This window comes from Scyliorhinus canicula, chromosome 13 (genome assembly GCF_902713615.1).
Source record: "Scyliorhinus canicula chromosome 13, sScyCan1.1, whole genome shotgun sequence".
In the NCBI taxonomy this organism is placed as follows: domain Eukaryota; kingdom Metazoa; phylum Chordata; class Chondrichthyes; order Carcharhiniformes; family Scyliorhinidae; genus Scyliorhinus; species Scyliorhinus canicula.
The window spans coordinates 35,096,886-35,118,670 of NC_052158.1; the positions used below are offsets into that span (position 1 = coordinate 35,096,886).

General features: G+C 59.6%; 2 protein-coding genes across 2 annotated transcripts in view; one reads left to right on the top strand and one right to left on the bottom strand.

The window, feature by feature from the left end:
• LOC119975889 (butyrophilin subfamily 1 member A1-like) overlaps window positions 1–1,064 on the top strand; it is a 29,017-nt gene extending 27,953 nt beyond the window's left edge. Inside the window, exon 8 of the mRNA XM_038815807.1 lies at window positions 397–1,064. Coding sequence (XP_038671735.1) covers window positions 397–902 — 506 coding nt within the window. The 3' untranslated portion in view covers window positions 903–1,064. The remainder of the gene's footprint in view (window positions 1–396) is intronic.
• LOC119975554 overlaps window positions 1–21,785 on the bottom strand; it is a 76,061-nt gene that overhangs the window by 50,600 nt on the left and 3,676 nt on the right. The window contains exons 2-6 of the mRNA XM_038815341.1: window positions 14,330–14,425; window positions 13,098–13,331; window positions 8,514–8,530; window positions 8,262–8,380; window positions 5,942–6,483 (exon numbers count right to left, since the gene is read on the bottom strand). Of these exons, the coding sequence (XP_038671269.1) occupies window positions 5,942–6,483; window positions 8,262–8,380; window positions 8,514–8,530; window positions 13,098–13,331; window positions 14,330–14,425 (1,008 nt within the window). The remainder of the gene's footprint in view (window positions 1–5,941; window positions 6,484–8,261; window positions 8,381–8,513; window positions 8,531–13,097; window positions 13,332–14,329; window positions 14,426–21,785) is intronic.

Below are 21,785 nucleotides of genomic sequence, written 5' to 3' on the forward strand. Positions count from 1 at the left end.
CCCATTCGAACCAATCTCTCCTCATAGGACAGTCACGCCAACCCCGGTATCAGCCTAGTGAACCTCCGCTGCACTCTCTCTGTGGCAAATACATTCTTTCTGAGGTAGGAGACCATAACTGCACGAAATACTCCAGGTATGGTCTCACCATGGCCCTGTATAACTGCAGTAAGATATCCCTAATTCTGAACTCAAATCCTCTCGCAATGAAGGCCACCATACCATTTACCTTACTAATTGCTTGCTGCACCTGCCTCTCCACTTTCATTGACTGGTGTACAAGGGAACAGTTGAAGTTTTAAAGACTATTCATCGATAGATTTCTTTCCTGAATTGGAGTTAAATTAATTGTTTGTTTATCTCTCTCTCCCCCCCCCCCCTCTCTTTCCATTTCAGTTTCTTTGACTCTGGATCCAGACACAGCGAATCCTTGGCTCATCCTGTCAGACGGGGGCACCAGCGTGTCGGACAGTAACGAGCGGCAGCATCTCCCTGAAAATCCCAAGAGGTTCCTGGTCAGTCACTGTGTGCTGGCCTCTGGGGGCTTTGCCGCAGGCAAGCACTACTGGGAGACGGAGGTGGGCTATAAGGACACCTGGGACCTGGGCCTGGCCAGCGAGACGGTCAGTAGGAAGGGCAAGGTCAAAGGGGTGCCCGGGGCTGGGCACTGGAGCCTGAGCCTCAGCAAGACGGAGTACCAGGCTGTGGACTCGCCACCCCGGGCCCTTGCCGCTGGGTCAGAACCCGACAGTGGTTGGCGTTTACCTCAACTACGAGCGGGGGCAGGTGTCCTTCTTCGACGCGGGGGGCCAGCTGCACCTGTATACCTTCGCTGTCAACTTCACCAAGAGGCTGTATCCCTTCTTCTGCCCGGGATTACACAACTGGCAGAAGAACGCTGAACCCCTCCATCTTCGCAACCGCAAGCCATAGAGAATGGAACCAGGGTGGATGTTGTGGAATGATGCAAGGTTGAGTGGAGGGGGGTCACATGCGGGAGTGCGAGCCTGAATATGCTTCTTTGCTCTTGAGATAGGTGAATGTGGTGTATAAATATGTATGTCTACTTGGTAGACCTGTGCCTCTGGTGATAGCTTACAAAGCCAGATGCCATGTTGCCCTGTCCCGTTCTAGCTGGGTGGGGGGTTTGCCGGGGGTTCCATTGTATAGGGCTTTGGGCAGACCCCGCCTGAACTAGATAAAGTCCAGGGCACTGCACCTTTAGGAACGGTATATTGATGCAGGTTCAGTGATGTTGCCCCATCACAGTGGTTAGCACTGTTGCTTCACACCGCCAGGGTCCCAGGTTCGATTCCCCACTGGGTCACTGTCTGTGCGGAGTCTGCACGTTCTCCCCATGTCTGCGTGGGATTCCTCCGGGTGCTCCGGTTTCCACCCACAAGTCCCGAAAGTGCTGTCAGGTAATTTGGAGACTGAATCCTCCCTCTGTCTACCCGAACAGGCGCCGGAGTGTGGCGACGAGGGGCTTTTCACAGTAACTTCTTTGCATTGTTAATGTAAGCCTACTTGTGACAGTAAAGATTATTATTATTTCCCTCCTGGGCAGAGAAGTCCCAGTCACAGTCCTGCTTCTTTCCCAGTAAGCTACTGCAACAACTTGCGTTTACATCGTCACCTTGAATTCAGTTAGACATCCCAAGATGCATCACTGGAGAGCAATCCTGAGCCACATCTAGAGAGAGATTAGGACAGCTTGATCAAAACAAAGACGTTTTAAGCAGCATCTCAACCAAGCTGTGGAGAAGGACCTGATCGTTGTTTTCCTATCCCTCCATGACCTCCACCCACCCCTATCTCTGTAATCTCCTCCAGCCCCACAACCCCTCCCAGAATCCAGTTGCTCGAGCGTTCACCATTGGCGGCTATGCCGTCAGCCAACTGGGCCCACAGTGTTGGGATTCCCTCCTCTGCACCTCTCCACCACCCAAAACCTACCCCTTTGACCAGCGCTTATGGTCACGTGTCCTCGACTCTGCTCACGTCAGTCATTGTCAGCCATCTGCCCGAGTTGTACTGCTATAAACCGCTTCGGGACATTCAAATCTGCTGTTGGGGGGGGGGGTGAGCGCTGCTTGATTACAAATTGTTGGCTCACGCTGAAGATATTGCGAAACAGATTATATATTTCCTTGCTCCATAGCTTTTAAAAAATAAATTTACAGTACCCAATTCATTTTTTCCAATTAAGGGGCAATTTAGCGTGGCCAATCCACCTAGCCTGCACATCTTTGGATTTTGGGGGTGAAACCCACGCAAACACGGGGAGAACGTGCAAAGTCCACACGGACAGTGACCCAGAGCCGGGATCGAACCTGGGACCTCGGCGCCGAGGCACTGCAGGGCAAACCCACTGCGCCACCGTGCATTTGCCCCATAGCTATTGTAACAAGAGGTTGTACGGTGCAGTGGGGAGCGTCAACACCCCGATTCCTGCTTCAGGACCTGATGGCCAAGGAAGATGCGTTCATAACGTGGTCAAATGGGTCAAATATCCGCCTGAACATCCTTCCATAATCCCGGGAGGCACAGTGGTTAGCACTGTTGCCTATGGCGCTGAGGATCCAGGTTCGATCCTGGCCCTGGGTCACCGTCCATGTGGAGTTTGCACATTCTCCCTGTGATGGCATGAGTCTCACTTCCACACCCAAAAAGATGTGCGGGGTAGGTGAATTGGCCCTCAATTAAAAAAAAAAACACCCTTCCAATACGCCTGACGGTAAGCGGTAAAGAATGGGAGAGTTTCTTGGTCAACCATACTGCGGCAGGTACAGGAAAACAACCGCTGTACGTTGCCAAACAGAAACCACTGCCCCACCCATTACTCACCAAAACCCTCACCCAACATGCCCCACCATCACCCTCTCCACCACCCATCACCCTCGCCACCACCCATCCCCCTCGCCACCACCCCGCCACCACCCATCACCCACCCCGCCACCCATCACCCCCACCACCCATCACCCTCGCCAACCATCACCCTCGCCAACCATCACCCTCGCCACCACCCATCACCCACCCCGCCACCCATCACCCCCACCACCCATCACCCTCGCCAACCATCACCCTCGCCACCCATCACCCCCACCACCCATCACCCTCGCCAACCATCACCCTCGCCACCACCCATCACCCTCGCCACCACCCATCACCCCCACCACCACCCCCATTAAAATCTTTACCATTGACCAGGACCGACTACCTCAAATGAACAAACGGGTTAGGAGCAGGAGGAGGCCACTCAGCCCCTCCACTCTGCTCCGCCATTCAATATGATCGCGGCTGATGAGTGTAAAGCCAACCCCACATTCCTGCCGACCCTGATAACCTTTCACCCCCGTGCTAATCAAGAATCAATCCAGCTCGGCCTTAAAAATATTCAAAGGTTCTGCTTCCACTGCCTTTTGAGGAAGAGAGTTCCAGGGACTCACCACCCTCAAAAGAAATTCTCCTGGTCGCCATCTTAAATGACCGGTCCCTTATTTTTAAACAGTGACCCTTCCCCTCGTTCTAGATTCTCCCACAAGAGGAAACATCCTCTCCACATCCACACTGCCAATACCCCTCAGGGCCTTTAAAAAAATTTTTTTTTTTTTTTTTTTTTTAAAAAGAGTACCCAATTATTTTTTTCCAATTAAGGGGCAATTTAGCATGGCCAATCTAGCATGGCCAGTCCACTTATCCTGCACATCTTTGTGTTGTGTGGGTGAAACCCATGCAGACACGGGAGAATGTGCAAACTCCACACGGACAGTGACCCAGGGCCGGGATTCAAATCCCAATTATTTTTTCCAATTAAGGGGCAATTTAATGTGGCCAATTCGCCTAACCTGCACATCTTTGGGTTGTGGGAATAAAACCCACGCAGAAACAGGAGAATGTGCAAACTCCACACTGACAGTGACCCGGGGCCGGGATCGAACCTGGGTCCTCAGCGCTATAGGTAGCAGTTCTAACCTCTGTACCGCCCCTTCCCCCTCAGGATCTTAAGAGTTTTGATCAAGTCACCTCGCACTCTTCTGAACTCTAGTGGATACAAACTATCCACTAGAATTTGTAGTGGATCTCCAACCAATCCTCATAAGACCAACCAGCCAATAGCTGATGTTAGTTCAGTATGCCTTATACCTTCTATGAACTGCTTCTAATGCATTGATATGTTCCCTTAAATAAAGAGAACAATACTGTACACAATCCTCCAGATGTGGTCTTTACCGTAGAATTTACAGTGCGGAAGGAGGCCATTCGGCCCCATCGAGTCTGCACCGGCTCTTGGAAAGAGCACTCTACCCAAGCCCATACCCCCACCCTATACCCATAACCCCACCCAACACTAAGGGCAATTTTGGACACGAAGGGCAATTTATCATGGCCAATCCACCTAAGCTGCACATCTTTGGACTGTGGGAGGAAACTGGAGCACCTGGAGGAAACCCATGCACACACGGGGAGGATGTGCAGACTCCGCACAGACTGTGATCCAGCCGGGAATCACCATGCCCTGTGTGACCCTATTCTTGCCAACAAGTGGTTAGCACTACTGCCTCACATGGTTCCATTCCAGCCTTGGGTGACCCTGTGGAGTTTGCACTTTCTCTCCATGTCTGCGTGTGTTTCCTCCGGGTGCTCCGGTTTCCACCCACAGTGAAAACATGTGCAGATTAGGTGGATTGGACACACTAAAATTGCCCCTCAGTGTTCAGGGATGTATAGGTTAGGTGGGTTATGGGAATAGGGTGGGGGAAATGGGCCTGGGTGGGGTGCTCTTTGAGGGTTGGTGCACACTCAATGGGCCCAATGGCCGCTTTTTGGACTGTAGGGAAGCTGTGAGTCTTCAGTTCCCCTTACAATAAACGATAACATTACAGGATGGCTAGAAGTGCAGGTTAGAGTCAGGAGATTTTGACCACTGGCTTCCTACGCTGTCACTCACCGCTCGATGATCTGCAAGGTACGAGCCGATGCTGTCACTCACCGCTCGATGATCTGCAAGGTACGAACCGACGCTGTCACGCACCGCTCGATGATCTGCAAGGTACGAGCCCGGGCTGCGGTTTTTTAAATACTCTTCACTCAGCTGGATGAGTTGCAGTCGGAGCCTGATATTATTGAGGATAGAACAGAGCGTGTGACAATCCCGCCACTCAGCCTCCATTGCCAGTGGTGGGGACGACCCCCGTGTGTGTTACCGACTGCAGCAACTCATCAAGGTGACTTTGACAGTCTGCTTCCTCAGACATCCCCACCCTCCCTCTCCCCCAGCCCCTGGGCATTGTTGAGAAGGGAAAAAGTAGAAACCGAGGAAACATCCTCTAAAGTTCGAAGTTCCAGAACAGGCCAACTAGCACACACAGCAACCCCCCCCCCCCCCCACCCACACAAACACATGCTCCCCCATATGGTGCCCTTTCGTCCCATACAAAATTAACACCAACGTGTGCCAACCCATTCACAAAGTGAATCCACCAGGTTAACCCACACTGGTGCACATTCTCTCCAACACGGGACCCAGAACCTGGAAGCAAGACCTGGGAAGGGGGAGGTCGAGGCTGGAGTACGGGGTGGGAGGGCATTGTGGTGGCGCAGCGGCAGCAGCAGTTTGGGGGGGGGGGGGGGGGTATGTTTTCCTGAACAGGCTAGATCGTTAAAAATCAATAACAGAATCAGAGTCATAGTGCTGTGCTCAACCTGGAATAACATTGACAATAATCACTGTTTGCGTAGAAGCCGTGATACATTTAATCATGATGTAATGCAGATCATTACAATCGAGACTGTAAGAAAGGGGCCCAGGGGAGGAGGGGGAGTGAAGGTGATGGAGGTTAACCAATTTTACAGGGGCCGGGGGAGGGGCGGTGAGGATACAAGCCCCAGCAGGTTTCAGGGACTAGGAGGGGAGGGGTAAGTGTTGGGCTGGAGGTTACAGTTTGAGGCTGCACAGTCGCAGGCCCTCGGCATTGCCCGGGCAGCTGGTTAAGTACGGACTGAAATAGGGGAAGAGTCTCTCTGTGAAGGTGTCTTTGAAGGTGTAGATATGGGTCATGTTGTCAGCGTTATAGAAGGACACCTGGCCTCCCTCGAAATCCAGGTAGACCCCCACCTTACTGGGCCTGACAGTCAGGGTGAGGGGCACAGCCGGCCAGTCGAGGGCCTTGTACTCATCTCCGTTCCGCAGCCAAATGGTCCAGTAGCCATCGATAGGAGAGAGGGTTATCCGGCCCTTCCTCTGGACTGACTCCTTGGCCAGCCCCAGGTCCCAGGCCGTCTTGCTCCCCACTTCGACCTCCCAGTAGTGCCTGCCAGACGTGAAGCCCTGGGCTGCCAGGATGTTAACGCAGGGGTTGAACCGCTGGGCCGTGTGGAACTGCTGCTGGTTGGAGTTGGTCAGCCGCACGTGGGTCAGGTCCTCGGACACCAGGAGCCTCTGGTGGGCAGAGCTCGGGTCGAACACCAGGGATTCCAGGACTAGGGAGAGACAAATACAGGTTTAAACCCAGGAAAACACAGCATCAACACCAAGCACAAGAGGTGGCCATTCTGCCCAGCAAGCCTGTGGCTGCTCTTTGAAACGGTTGGCCAATTCATCCCATCTCCCAGCTCTTTTCCCATAACTATTCACTCCCTAACCTTCTCGACTCAAGTAATTACCCAATTCCCTTTTGAAAATGACAAGTCTGTTACTGTCCTTTCGAGTCTCGTGTAAACACCATTGGTCCAAATCTTCCCAGATCAGCCATGTTAATGCAGAATGGCAGAGCAGGGTTGAAGGGCCGAATGGCTGACTCGTGCTCCTACTTCCTATGTTTCCCGTCATCGGGAAGCCAGATGGACAACAGAAAGGAAGTGGGTCAGGACCGACATGGAATTTCCCACAAAAGGTTTAAACTCTCAATGGGCATTTCTCCGGCTCCTCAGAATCCTGGGCAGCGTGCCAACAAACACCCCGCTATCTAATACCCATCCGGGTATTGGGGCCTCACCCCGACGATGTCATACTTAGCCCGTTTCCTGCACTGAGGATATCCGCTCCCCGTATTGTATCTATTCAGGGAGTGTTTGATGGGGACAGTGTAGAGGGAGCTTTGTATCTAACCCCGTGCTGTACCTGTCCTGGGAGTGTTTGATAGGGACAGTGTAGAGGGAGCTTTACTCTGTATCTAACCCCGTGCTGTACCTGCCCTGGGAGTGTTTGATGGGGACAGTGTAGAGGGAGCTTTACTCTGTATCTAACCCCGTGCTGTACCTGCCCTGGGAGTGTTTGATGGGGACAGTGTAGGGGGAGCTTTACTCTGTAGCTAACTCCATGCTGTACCTGCCCTGGGAGTGTTTGATGGGGACAGTGTGGAGGGAGCTTTACTCTGTATCTAACCCTCTGCTGTACCTGCCCTGGGAGTGTTTGATAGGGACAGTGTAGAGGGAGCTTTACTCTGTATCTAACCCTTTATTGTACCTGTCCTGGGAGTGTTTGATGGGACAGTGTAGAGGGAGCTTTACTCTGTATCTAACCCCGTGCTGTACCTGCCCTGGAAGTGGTTGATGGAGCCAATGTAGAGGGAGCTTTACTCTGTATCTAACCCTGTGCTGTCCCTGCCCTGGGAGTGTTTGATGGGACAGTGTAGAGGGAGCTTTACTCTGTATCTAACCCCGTGCTGTACCTGCCCTGGGAGTGTTTGAAGGGGACAGTTTAGGGGGACCTTTACTCTTTATTCAACCCCGTATTGATCCTGTCCTGGGAGTGTTTGATGGGACAGTGTAGAGGGACTTTTACTCTGTATCTAACCCCGTGCTGTACCTGTGCTGGGAGTGTTTGATGGGGACAGTGTGGAGGGAGCTTTATTCTGTATCTAACCCCGTGCTGTACCTGTGCTGGGAGTGTTTGATGGGGACAGTGAAGAGGGAGCTTTACTCTGTATCTAACCCCGTGCTGTACCTGTCCAGGGAGCTTTTGCCAGGACGATGTACAAGTAATTTACATCTTTCACTGTAAGCATTTTAAACAGGCTTGCAGCAGATTCATGCTGTCAAAGCATGAAGGATTACTGAAAGATTTAATAGCGGAAGGCTCATAAACTAAAGGGCAATAAGGAACTAACTTTTGCCTGTTGTAGCAAGATTGAAACAGCAAGTTCTATTCTACAAGTTCCTGAGAGGCATAAAATATTGCACTGCTTGTCCTAATGTAGGAGGACGTTTCAGAGCCTTTTTTGGGCACAGCAGGGAATTAAAGCTCCATATAAATGTACCTCTACCTGGGCTGATGAAGTCCTTCATCTGTTTCCACACCTTGTACTGCAGTGGTCCCTTGTATAAGCCCAGAGGCAGCTCAGTCGATCCTTCATCGGGCAGTTGGATATCGTCAGGCCTGCGAACATGGTCGTGATTTGGTTAAGTTTGAGGGCAACGGTAACCAAAACTTGCATCCTAGATGAGAATGAGAATGACAGAGAGGGGGAGAGAGAGAGAGGGGGGGAGGGCAGATAATATTGGGAACCTACCTTGGCTTGCTTATTCCCTGCAAGTGCAAAAGAGAGAGAGATGTTACTTTGACTTTATTAATGATGGAGGCAAATTAACCAGTTTGCACCTGAACGACCCATTCAGCCATACATCAGCTAAATATGTCGTCTTGTGTGGACAGATATGCAGGGGCCGCATGATGGTCAACGTCCACTGGGATAAGTAGTGGAGAATTCATGTCCAGTGGCATGGAGGGTCCACAACTACAGGACAGATGTGAAGATAATTGGACATAGAGCCAGAGTTTGGGGAGAATTTTGATGTGGCCAAACCAAGTCTCGAGGGGCTGGTAGGGTCAGTCTGGACTCGATGGGCCAAATGACCTACATCTGCTTCCGATGTTTCAGTGAAGTTCAGTTGGGAATTGGAGACTCGCTTGAAAGAAAAGAATTGTTCCGTTGGGGTCTTGGGAAGGAGCAGGACTCGAGTTATAGAATTTACAGTGAAGGAGGCCATTCGGCCCATCGAGTCTGCACTGGCTCTTGGAAAGAGCACCCTACCCAAGGTTAACACCGCCACCCTATCCCCATAACCCAGTAACCCCACCCAACACTAAGGGCAATTTTGGACACTAAGGGCAATTTATCCAGGGCCAATCCACCTTCCCTGCACATCTTTGGACTGTGGGAGGAAACCGGAGCACCCGGAGGAAACCCACGCACACACGGGGAGGATGTGCAGACTCCGCACAGACAGTGACCCAAGCCGGAATTGAACCTGGGACCCTGGAGCTGTGAAGCGGTTGTGCTATCCACAATGCTACCGTGCTGCCCTGTTGGATTGCTCTTTCATAGAGCTAGTGCAATCATGATAGGCAGAATGGCCAATGCTATATCATCCTATGACAGAGAAGGCCACTCGGCCCATCAGGTCTGTGCCACTAGGGAAAAAGTTAGCCAGATGAGTTTCCTACTCTCGGCTCCATGGCCTCGGTAGTTACGCCACATCGCTGCACTTTTAAAAATTGTGATGAGGGTCTCTGCCCCCTTTTAGGCAGCGAGTTCCAGATCTCACCCAACACTCTCTGGGCAAAAACCTTTCTCAACTCCCCCTCTCATTTTTTACCAATTGCGTTATATGTGTGGCCCCCCCCACCCCTGGTCATTTCCCTCTCTGCAAATACATCCTCCTCCACCCTTTCCCGGCCTCTCAATTTTATAGAGCTCCCGGGGACGGGGGGGGGGGGGGGGGGGGGGGGGTGGGCGCAGTGGCACAGTGGTTAGCACTACTGCTGCCTCAAGGCGCTGAGGACCTGGGTTCGATCCAACCCTGGATCATTGTCTGTCTGGAGTTTGCACACTCACCTCGTCTGCGTGGGTCTCACCCCAACAACCCAAAGATGTGCAGGGTAGGTGGATTGGCCACGCTAAATTGCACCTTAATTGGAAAAAAGAATTGGGTACCCTAAATTCATTTCTTTTTTAAATTTTTACGGAGCTCCCTTAAATTTCCCCTCTCCCAATCCAACCTTCCCTCATCATGACAGTCCTGCTATCCCAGTAAGGTTCTCTGTAAATCTCCTCTGTACCCTCCCTGGTGTAATCAGATCCCGTCTGTTAAGTGATGACCAGAACTATGCACAGATTGATTGTACAAGAACTCAAGAAATAAGAGTAGACCACTCGGCCCATCGGGACTGCTCTGTCATTCAATCCAATCATGGCTAATCTTGTGTTTCAGCTCCATTTCCTCACCCACTTCCCAGAGCCCTTCATGTCCAAAGCTCCGTCTATCGCAGCCTTGAACCTATTGAACCAGGCCTGCATCAAGCAAAGTTCAGAAGAATGGAAAGGTAGACAATTCTGACAGGGCTTGACAGACAGGGATGCTATTTCCTCTGGCTGGAGGTGTCTAGGCAAAGGGGTCGCAGTCTCAGGATACGGGGTAGGCCATTTAGGACCGAGATGGGAAGAAACATCTTGACTCAGAATGTGGTGAAACTGTGGAATTCTCCACCACAGGAGACTATGGATGCCAAGTCATCAAATATATTTAAGGAGGATTTGACAGATTTCTAGACTCTAAAGGTGCCAAGGAGAATGGGGAGAGCATGGTTTTGAGATACACAATTAACCATGATCTCATTGAATGGCTAAGCAGGCTCGAAGGGCTGAATGGTCTACACCTGCTACTCGATTCTATGCTTCTATGTTTATTTCTGTCTCAAAGAATATTTTCCAATAATGATTACATTGGGGGGGGGGGGGGGGTGGTGAAAATGGGCAAAAATCTGTACAGACTGTATCGTTGATTGTTGGGAAGTATGTCTCCCGGGGTGTTATTTGCTGCAACCTGTTTTAGAACATAGAACAGTACAGCACAGAACAGGCCCTTCGGCCCTCGATGTTGTGCCGAGCAATGATCACCCTACTCAAACCCACGTATCCACCCTATGCCCGTTACCCAACAACCCCCCCCCCCCAACCTTACGTTTTAGGACACTACGGGCAATTTAGCATGGCCAATCCACCTAACCCGCACATCTTTGGACTGTGGGAGGAAACCAGAGCACCCGGAGGAAACCCACGCACACACGGGAGGGACGTGCAGACTCCGCACAGACAGTGACCCAGCCGGGAATCGAACCTGGGACCCTGGAGCTGTGAAGCATTTATGCTAACCACCATGCTACCGTGCTGCCCATTATTTGTTTTGATACATGTTTGTAATAAAATACATTAAAAACATCTCGCAGCATGAGAATATTGGTGTTGCAGTGTGATCATTAAACATAGCTTGACAAACTATTCTCTCTTACATGAAAATATAATACTTTAACAACAATAATCTTTATTGTCACAAGTAGGCTTACATTAACACTGCAATGAAGTTACTGTGAAAAGCCCCGAGTCGCCACATTCCGGCGCCTGTTCGGGTCACGGAGGGAGAATTCAGAATGTCCAAAGTACCTAACAGCACATCTTTCGGGACTTGTCGGCTGAAACCGGAGCACCCGGAGGAAACTCACACAGACACTGGGAGAACATGCAGACTCCACACAGACAGTGACCCAAGCTGGAGATTTAATCAAGGTTCCTGTCACTGTGAAACAACAATGCTAACGGGGACGGTCACTTCTTCATTGACACTGACCAAACTATTTTCCAGTGATCACCATCTGCATCAAGTATTCTCTTCTCAGATACGTTACCAATTAGATATGGAGTAAAGCTCCTTCAACACTGTCCCCATCAAACACTCCCAGGACAGGGACAGCACGGGGTTAGATACAGAGTAAAGCTCCCTCAACACTGTCCCCATCAAACACTCCCAGGACAGGGACAGCACGGGGTTAGATACAGAGTAAAGCTCCCTCTACACTGTCCCCATTAAACACTCCCAGGACAGGTACAGCACGGGGTTAGATACAGAGTAAAGCTCCCTCTACACTGTCCCCATCAAACACTCCCAGGACAGGGACAGCACGGGGTTAGATACAGAGTAAAGCTCCCTCTACACTGTCCCCATTAAACACTCCCAGGACAGGGACAGCACGGGGTTAGATACAGAGTAAAGCTCCCTCTACACTGTCCCCATTAAACACTCCCAGGACAGGTACAGCAGGGGGTTAGATACAGAGTAACTCTCCCTCTACACTGTCCCATTAAACACTCCCAGGACAGGTACAGCAGGGGGTTAGATACAGAGTAAAGCTCCCTCTTGATTGTAGAGAATTACAAACACTAATGACCCTTTGACAGAAGGTACAACTTTGGAGGGTATTTGGAATTACCTTTTGCAGTGAGCAGTAGATGCTGGATGATCATGTGTACTTGAGGCAAAATTAGACAGATTTATAATCTCCATGGGGATTAAGGGTTATGGGGGTGGGGTGGGGAGAAAAAGAGAACCAGGGGTGGGGGTGGGATAGGGGCTGGGGCAGATTGGAAAGTTGAGGCCACACCAGATCAACCATGCAACTATTGAATGGTGGGGAGCAGGCCGGAGGCCTGTATAGCTGATGCACGATTAATTACACAAAGACGAGAGTTGGATGCAATCGAGGCATTATTACACAAAGCTGTGTGGCCTCCTACAGCAGCTGGCGAAGTGGCTGCCTGTACGGGGAGCACACATATTTATACTCTGTCTACTGGGCGGAGCCAGCAGGCAGGGAACTACCCCTGTACCTGTGGTACAGGGCCTTACCACAAAACACCTACACCGGCATCCTCTATACAGTATACAATATATATATCAGTGGTGACTACCACAATAGCCTATTCCTGTTTATGTACTTTTGTTCTGATGTCTAATCCCACTACTGATAGAAGTACCTTCAGCACGCTTAAGCCTAGTTCTGGAATCCATTCCCCAGTCACCCTCCGCCTCTCTTACTCCCCATTCACTCTCTTTATAACTCAGCCTCTGTGAGGAAGCCTTCTATCGACGGGCCCTGATATGACACAAACCCCCCATGTTGTTCGGTATATAATTCTGTTTGATCATTCTTCTGTGAGACACCAAGGGACACCAAATGTGCCTCTATCAATATCCAGTCGTTGGCCCAGCCCAGCCCATTCACAGCCACGACGCTCTTTTGAACTCTCCCCATACCCTACCTTCAGGAACTGGATGTCATCGCCCTGTGCTTGTTGTCCATTCAGCCCCTTCAGCCGAGCGTCCAGGGACCGCAGCCCCTCCTCCGCAATCCGCAGGTTCTCTCGGATGAGTTCCAGGAGCGAGTTCTCATGCTCATTCAGCTCCCGGGACAGGCTGTCTTCTTTCTGGCTGAGAAAGCGGTGCATTTGAGAGAACTGCTCTTTCACGTGCAGCCGCAGTGCCTCAGATCCCTTCTGCAAAAGAGAGCAAGGAGTACTTTTTTAAAAAATGAGATAGTGTTAGGACACCGGGCCAGACCTGATTTATGTTGGGATTGATGTGACCATCAATTCACTAGAGACACGATTGGAAGTAAACTGTGGTTTTAATAGTCTTACAACTGAGCCTGCCTGCGGACCAGAGGAACTGAGAGCAGGCTTACGGCTGCAGCACTTTATACTTCCGGTAGTGGGAGGGGCAATGGGCGGGGCCATGGGCAGAGCCAAGGGTGGAGCCCTGTACAAGCTCCTCATCTCCCCCTATGGGCAGAGCCGCGCAACGGCTCACATAGAGAGCCCACAAGGACATAATACAATGCAATGCAATACAGTGTGAATTACAATACAGTATGAATTCACCACAGAGAAACTGGACAGGAAATCCCAAACAGTTTGCAAAACTCTGAGGAAAAACTATTTCACCTCAGGAGTGATGGCTCTGAACACATCGGTATTGTGGTAACCTAGCAAGGCATTTTTAGGCCCGATTAAAATTGGGTGTTTTAACTGGGTACTTTAAAACAAGCCACAGGCGCTCCAGCACAGCCTCATGGGAATTCGGACTGGCCAAGTTCGAATATGCTAGAGGTCAGACAGGCTGCCAAGACATGTCTGGACCTGCCCTGTCAACCTGCCATCAAGAGATAATCGATCCGATTGATATGCAACCTGACACCCAGATAGTGCCCCTGCCGTCCTGGCAGTGTTATCCAGGCACAGCGCCTCAGTGCCCGGCGGGCGCACCACAAAACCTTGTGGTTCATAGGCCAATGGGTGGCACACTGAACGAATAGCTGATGATCTTATTAATGTCGATGTTTATATTGCTCAAAATGATATACACTGGATTATTTATTAACCGGTGCTTTTCCAAATTGCAATTTCTCTTATCCCAAATTAAAATGTCCAGAAGGCCATTCGCCAGCGATCCCCCCCATGATAGGCTGTGGCATCTGAAATGCTCCCAATTTTACCTTGACTTCAGAAACTTTGTGTTGTTCCACTTGGAGGAAGCCAGTGAAAGCGGACACCTGATTGCGGACTGAAGCAATCTCCACCTGAATCTGCTCCTGGGGGTTCAGAGGAGACTGGGTGATTTAACGAAATGGTGCCCCAGCCCCACACCCCCTGTATGCACAGGAACGCAGATCAGTTAGGGAGAGATTGGATAGACTGGGGTTGCTTTCCTGAGACCAGAGGCGGCGAAGGGGTGATCTAATCGGGGTGTAGGAAATTATGAGCGTCCGAGACAGGGGAGACAGGAAAGACCTATTTCCCCGAGCTGACTGTTCAATGACCAGGGGAATGAAGAAATGTGATTGGCAGAAGGAATGAGACGGGTCCCGAGATAAAATATTTTCATCTCGTGGAGGAAGGTAGGGCAGCGAGGGTGGGTGGGCCGGGCGGTGAAGGTGGGGGACGGTCGGGCGGCAAGATTAGGGGGCGGGGGGGGGAGGGTGGGGGGGGTGTCGGGCAGCAAGGGGAGGGTCGAGTCAGGTAGCGAGGGTGGGGGGGGTCAGATGGCGAGGGGCGGGGGGGGGGAATAGGGCAGAGGGGGTCGTGAGTGGTGTAGGTGGGGGTGACTTTTAGGCCTGGCCACAGAGGATGTAGGCCTGGTGGCGGGTGTATGGGGGAGGGCTCATAGGCCGGCAAGGGGGGGGGGAAGAGAAGGGGTGCAGGCAGGGGGGGGTGGGATTGGGATGTCCCTCTCGGGAGGTGGGGGGTGGAGAGGGTTGGGGGGTGGGGGTATGGGGAGGGGAAATCATTTGGAGTTTCATCATGGGGAAACGGTGGCCTGGATTTCAGTTTTATGAAATTCAAATATGGGCAGGACCATATTTGAAGATAAGGATGTTTCCTATTAACCCAAAAAGGACAGACAGTGGCCTCTATTTAAGGTCAGTCCTGCCCATCTGACAGCGCTGCACTCCCTCAGTACTCACCCTCTGACTGCAGCACTCCCTCAGTACTGACACTGGCAGTGCAGCACTCCCTCAGTACTGACCCTCTGACAGTGCAGCATTCCCTCAGTACTGACCCTCTGACAGTGCAGCACTCCCTCAGTACTGACCCTCTGACAGTGCAGCACTCCCTCAGTACTGACCCTCTGACAGTGCAGCTCTCCCTCAGTACTGACCCTCTGACAGTGCAGCACTCCCTCAGTACTGACCCTCAGACAGGGCAGCACTCCCTCAGTACTGACCCTCTGACAGGGCAGCACTCCCTCAGTACTGACCCTCTGACAGTGCAGCGCTCCCTCAGTACTGACCCTCTGACAGGGCAGCGCTCCATGAGTACTGACCCTCTGACAATGCAGCTCTCCCTTGTCCCTGCACTGGAGGCCTCAACATGAATTGTGTCCCAAAAGTCTCTTGAATGGGCCTTGAACCACCTGCTTCAGATGAAAGTGTGATGAATGAAGCCACGGGTACACAAGGGCTTCCCCACCTACCTGAACAAATGGGGCTGGGGGAGTGGCGGGGGCTGGGAGAATGCCTGGGGGCGGGGGCTGGGCGAGTGTCTGGGGGCGAGGGGAGGGGCGAGTGCCTGGGAGCTGGGCGAGTGCCTGGGGGCGGGGGGCTGGGCGAGTGCCTGGGGGCGGGGGCTGGGCGAGTGCCTGGGGGCGGGGCTGGGCGAGTGCCTGGGGGCGGGGGCTGGGCGAGGGGGCCTGGGGCGAGGTGCCCTGGGGGCGGGGCCTGGGCGAGAGTGGCCTGGGGGCGGGGGCTGGGGCGAGTTGCCATGGGGTGCGGGGGCTGGGCGAGTGCCTGGTGGGCGGTGGGGTCGGGGCGAGTTGCGCTGGGGGCGGGGGCTGGGCGAGTGCCCTGGGGGCGGGGGGGCTGGGCGAGTGCCTGGTGGCGGGGGGCTGTGCGAGTGTGCCTCGGGGGGGGGGGGGCTGGGCGAGTGCCTGGGAGCGGGGCGAGGGGCTGGGCGAGTGCCTTGGGTAGCGGGGCGAGGGGGCTGGGCGAGTTGCCCTGTTGGAGCGGCGGGGCGAGGGCTGGGCGAGTGCCGGGGAGCGGGGCGAGGGGGCTGGGCGAGGTGGCCTGGGAGCGGGGGCGAGGGGCTGGGGCGAGTGCCTGGGAGCGGGGCGAGGGGCTGGGGTGGGCAGAGTGCCGGGGAGCGGGGCGAGGGGCTGGGCGAGATGCCTGGGTGGACGGGCGAGGGGCTGGGCGAGTGCCTGGGAGCGGGGCGAGGGGCGGGGCGAGTGCCTGGGATGCGGGGCGAGGGGCTGGGCGAGTGCCTGGGAGCGGGGCGAGGGGCTGGGCGAGTGCCTGGGAGCGGGGCGAGGGGCTGGGCGAGTGCCTGGGAGCGGGGCGAGGGGCTGGGCGAGTGCCTGGGAGCGGGGCGAGGGGCTGGGCGAGTGCCTGGGAGCGGGGCGAGGGGCTGGGCGAGTGCCTGGGAGCGGGGCGAGGGGCTGGGCGAGTGCCTGGGAGCGGGGCGAGGGGCTGGGCGAGTGCCTGGGAGCGGGGCGAGGGGCTGGGCGAGTGCCTGGGAGCGGGGCGAGGGGCTGGGCGAGTGCCTGGGAGCGGGGCGAGGGGCTGGGCGAGTGCCTGGGAGCGGGGCGAGGGGCTGGGCGAGTGCCTGGGAGCGGGGCGAGGGGCTGGGCGAGTGCCTGGGAGCGGGGCGAGGGGCTGGGCGAGTGCCTGGGAGCGGGGCGAGGGGCTGGGCGAGTGCCTGGGGGCGGGGCGAGGGGCTGGGCGAGTGCCTGGGAGCGGGGCGAGGGGCTGGGCGAGTGCCTGGGAGCGGGGCGAGGGGCTGGGCGAGTGCCTGGGAGCGGGGCGAGGGGCTGGGCGAGTGCCTGGGAGCGGGGCGAGGGGCTGGGCGAGTGCCTGGGAGCGGGGCGAGGGGCTGGGCGAGTGCCTGGGGGCGGGGCGAGGGGCTTGGGCGAGTGCCTGGGAGCGGGGCGAGGGGCTGGGCGAGTGCCTGGGGGCGGGGCGAGGGGCTTTGCGAGTGCCTGGGAGCGGGGCGAGGGGCTGGGCGAGTGCCTGGGGGCGGGGCGAGGGGCTGGGCGAGTGCCTGGGGGCGGGGCGAGGGGCTGGGCGAGTGCCTGGGGGCGGGGCGAGGGGCTGGGCGAGTGCCTGGGGGCGGGGCGAGGGGCTGGGCGAGTGCCGGGGGGCGGGGCGAGGGGCTGGCGAGTGCCTGGGGGCGGGGCGAGGGGCTGGGCGAGTGCCTGGGGGCGGGGCGAGGGGCTGGGCGAGTGCCTGGGGGCGGGGCGAGGGGCTGGGCGAGTGCCTGGGGGCGGGGCGAGGGGCTGGGCGAGTGCCTGGGGGCGGGGCGAGGGCTGGGCGAGTGCCTGGGGGCGGGGCGATGGGCTGGGCGAGGTGCCTGGGGGCGGGGCGGGGGCTGGGCGAGTGCCTGGGGGGCGGGGCGAGGGGCTTGGCGAGTGCCTGGGGCGGGGGCGAGGGCTGGCGAGTGCTGGGGCGGGGCGAGGGGCTGGGCGAGTGCCTGGGGGCGGGGCGAGGGGCTGGGCGAGTGCCTGGGGGCGGGGCGAGGGGCTGGGAGTGCCTGGGCGGGGCGGGGGCTGGGCGAGTGCCTGGGGCGGGGCGAGGGCTGGGCGAGTGCCTGGGGGCGAGGGGCTGGGCGAGTGCCTGGGGGCGAGGGGCTGGGCGAGTGCCTGGGGGCGAGGGGCTGGGCGAGTGCCTGGGGCGGGGCTGGGCGAGTGCCTGGGGCGGGGCTGGGCGAGTGCCTGGGGCGGGGGCTGGGCGAGTGCCTGGGCGGGGGGCTGGGCGAGTGCCTGGGGGCGGGGCTGGGCGAGTGCCTGGGGGCGGGGGCTGGGCGAGTGCCTGGGGGCGGGGGCTGGGCGAGTGCCTGGGGGCGGGGGCTGGGCGAGTGCCTGGGGCGGGGCTGGGCGAGTGCCTGGGCGGGGGCTGGGCGAGTGCCTGGGGGCGGGGGCTGGGCGAGTGCCTGGGGCGGGGCTGGGCGAGTGCCTGGGGGCGGGGGCTGGGCGAGTGGCTGGGGGCGGGTGTGGCGAGTGCCTGGGGGCGGGCGAGGGCTGGCGAGTGCCTGGGGCGGGGCGAGGGGCTGGGCGAGTGCCTGGGGGCGGCGGGGCTGGGCGAGTGCCTGGGGCGAGGGGCTGGGCGAGTGCCTGGGGCGGGGCTGGCGAGTGCCTGGGGCGGGCTGGCGAGTGCCTGGGGCGGGGGCTGGGCGAGTGCCTGGGGGCTGGGGCTGGGCGAGTGCCTGGGGGCGGGGCTGGCGAGTGCCTGGGGGGCGGGGGCTGGGCAGTGCCTGGGGCGGGGGCTGGGCGAGTGCCTGTGGGCGGGGGCTGGGCGAGTGCCTGGGGGCGGGGCTGGGCGAGTGCCTGGTGCGGGGCTGGGCGAGTGCCTGGGGCGGGGCTGGGCGAGTGCCTGGGGCGGGGGCTGGGCGAGTGCCTGGGGCGGGGCTGGGCGAGTGCCTGGGGGCGGGGCTGGGCGAGTGCCTGGGGGCGGGCTGGCGAGTGCCTGGGGGGGGTGGGCTGGGCGTGCCTGGGGGCGGGCTGGGCGAGTGCCTGGGGCGGGGCTGGGCGAGTGCCTGGGTCGGGGCTGGCGAGTGCCTGGGGGCGGGGGCTGGGCGAGTGCCTGGGGGCGGGGGCTGGGCGAGTGCCTGGGGGCGGGGGCTGGGCGAGTGCCTGGGGGCGGGGCTGGGCGAGTGCCTGGGGGCGGGGTGGCGAGTGCCTGGGGCGGGCTGGGCGGTGCCTGGGGGCGGGGTCTGGGCGAGTGCCTGGGGGCGGGGCTGGGCGAGTGCCTGGGGCGGGGCTGGGCGAGTGCCTGGGGGCGGGGCTGGCGGTGCCTGGGGGCGGGGGCTGGGCGAGTGCCTGGGGGCGGGGGCTGGGCGAGTGCCTGGGGCGGGGGCTGGGCGAGTGCCTGGGGGCGGGGGCTGGGCGAGTGCCTGGGGGCGGGGGCTGGGCGGGTGCCTGGGGCGGGGGCTGGGCGGGTGCCTGGGGGCGGGGGCTGGGCGGGTGTCCGGGGGGCTGGGCGAGTGCCTGGGGGCGGGGGCTGGCGAGTGCCTGGGGGCGGGGGGCTGGGCGAGTGCCTGGGGCTGGGCGGGTGCCTGGGGGCGGGGGCTGGGCGAGTGCCAGGGGGCGGGGCTGGGCGGGTGCCTGGGGGCGGGGGCTGGGCGGGTGCCTGGGGGCGGGGGCTGGCGGGTGCCTGGGGGGGCGGGCTGGGCGGTGTCCGAGGGCTGGGCGAGTGCTTGCGGGTTGGGGCTGGGCGAGTGCCTGGGGGGGCTGGGGGGCTGGTGCCTGCGGCGGAGCGGGTGCCTGGGGGCGGGTGCTGGGCGGGTGCCTGGGGGCGGGGGCTGGGCGGATGCCTGGGCGGGTGCCTGGGAAGAGGCTGGGCGAGTGCCTGGGGGAAGAGGCTGGGCGAGTGCCTGGAGGAAGAGGCTGGGCAAGTGCCTGGCGGCGGGGGCTGGGCGGGTGCCCGGGGGCGGGGGCTGGGCGGGTGCCCGGGGGGCGGGGGCTGGGAGGGTGCCTGGGGCGAGGGGCAGGGCGAGTGCCTGGGGGCGAGGGGCAGGCGAGTGCCTGGGGGCGAGGCTGGCGAGTGCCTGGGGGCGAGGGCTGGGCGGTGCCTGGGGGCGGGGGCGGGGGCTGGGCGTGCCTGGGGCCGGGGCGGGGGCTGGGGGTGCCTGGGGGCGGGGGCCTGGGCGGGTGCTGGGGGCGAGGGGCTCGGCGAGTGCCTGGGGGCGAGGGGCTGGGCGAGTGCCTGGGGGCTCGGGGCTCGGCGAGTGCCTGGGGCGAGGGGCTGGGCGAGTGCCTGGGGCGAGGGGCTGGGCGAGTGCCTGGGGGCGAGGGGCTGGGCGAGTGCCTGGGGGCGAGGGGCTGGGCGAGTGCCTGGGGGCGAGGGGCTGGGCGGGTGCCTGGGGGCGGGGGCTGGGCGGGTGCCTGGGTGTGGGGGCTGGGCGAGTGCCTGGGGGCGGGGGCTGGGCGGGTGTCCGGGAGGCTGGGGGGCTGGGCGAGTGCCTGGGGCGGGGGGGGCTGGGCGAGTGCCTGGGGGCGGGGCGGTTGGCTGGGCGGGTGCCTGGGGGCGGGGGCTGGGCGGATGCCTGCGGGCGGGGTCTGGGCGAGTGCCTGGGGGCGGGGTCTGGGCGGGTGCCTGGGGCCGGGGGCTTGGGTCGGGGGCTGGGCGGGTGCCTGGGGGAAGGGGCTGGGCGGGTGCCTGGGGGAAGAGGCTGGGCGAGTGCCTGGGGGAAGAGGCTGGACGAGTGCCCGGGGGGCTGGGCGGGTGCCTGGGAAGAGGCTGGGCGGGTGCCTGGGGGCGGGGGCTGGGCGAGTGTCAGGGGGCTGGCGAGGGCCTAGGGGTTGGGGGCTGGGCAGGTGCCGGATGGGTGTCTTGGGGCGGGGGCTGGCGGTTGCCTGGAGGCGGGGGCTGGGCGAGTGACTGGGGGCAGGGGCTGGGCGGGTGACTGGGGGCAGGGGCTGGGCGGGTGACTGGGGGAAGGGCTGGGCGGGTGACTGGGGGAAGGGGCTGGGCGGGTGACTGACTGGGGGAAGGGGCTGGGCGGTGACTGGGGGAAGGGGCTGGCGGGTGACTGGGGGAAGGGCTGGGCGGTGACTGGGGAAGGGGCTGGGCGGTGACTGGGGGAAGGGGCTGGGCGGACTGGGGGAGAGCTGGGCGGTGACTGGGGGAAGGGGCTGGGCGGGTGACTGGGGAAGGGGCTGGGGCGTGGTGTGGGGGGGGTGGGCGGGGCGGGTGACTGGGGGGAAGTGGCTGGCGGTGACTGGGGGAAGGGCTGGGCGGGTGACTGGGGGAAGGGGCTGGGCGGGTGCTGGGGGAAGGGCTGGGCGGTGACTGGGGGGAAGGGTCGTGGGGGATGGGGGAAGGGGCTGGGCGGGTGCTGGGGGAAGGGGCTGGGCGGTGGACTGGGGGAGGGCTGGGGGACTGGGGAAGGGGCTGGGCGGGTGACTGGGGGAAGGGGCTGGGCGGGTGACTGGGGGAAGGGGCTGGGCGGGTGACTGGGGGAAGAGGCTGGGCGAGTGCCTGGGGGAAGAGGCTGGGCGAGTGCCTGGGGGGAAGAGGCTGGCAAGTGCTGGCGCGGGGGCTGGCGGTGCCCGGGGCGGGGCTGGGCGGGTGCCCGGGGGGCGGGGCTGGGAGGGTGCCTGGGGGCGAGGGGCAGGCGAGTGCCTGGGGCGAGGGGCAGGGCGAGTGCCTGGGGGCGAGGGCTGGGCGGGTGCCTGGGGGCGGGGCGGGGGCTGGGCTGGTGCCTGGGGGCGGGGGCTGGGCGGGTGCCTGGGGGCGGGGCTTGGGCGGGTGCCTGGGGGCGAGGGGCTCGGCGAGTGCCTGGGGCTCGGGGCTCGGCGAGTGCCTGGGGGCTCGGGGCTGGGCGATGTCCGGGGGCGAGGGGCTGGGCGAGTGCCTGGGGGCGAGGGGCATGGCGAGTGCCTGGGGGCGAGGGGGCTGGGCAGGTGGCCTGGGCGAGGGGCCGGGGCGGGTGCCTGGGGCGGGGGCTTGGGCGGGTGGG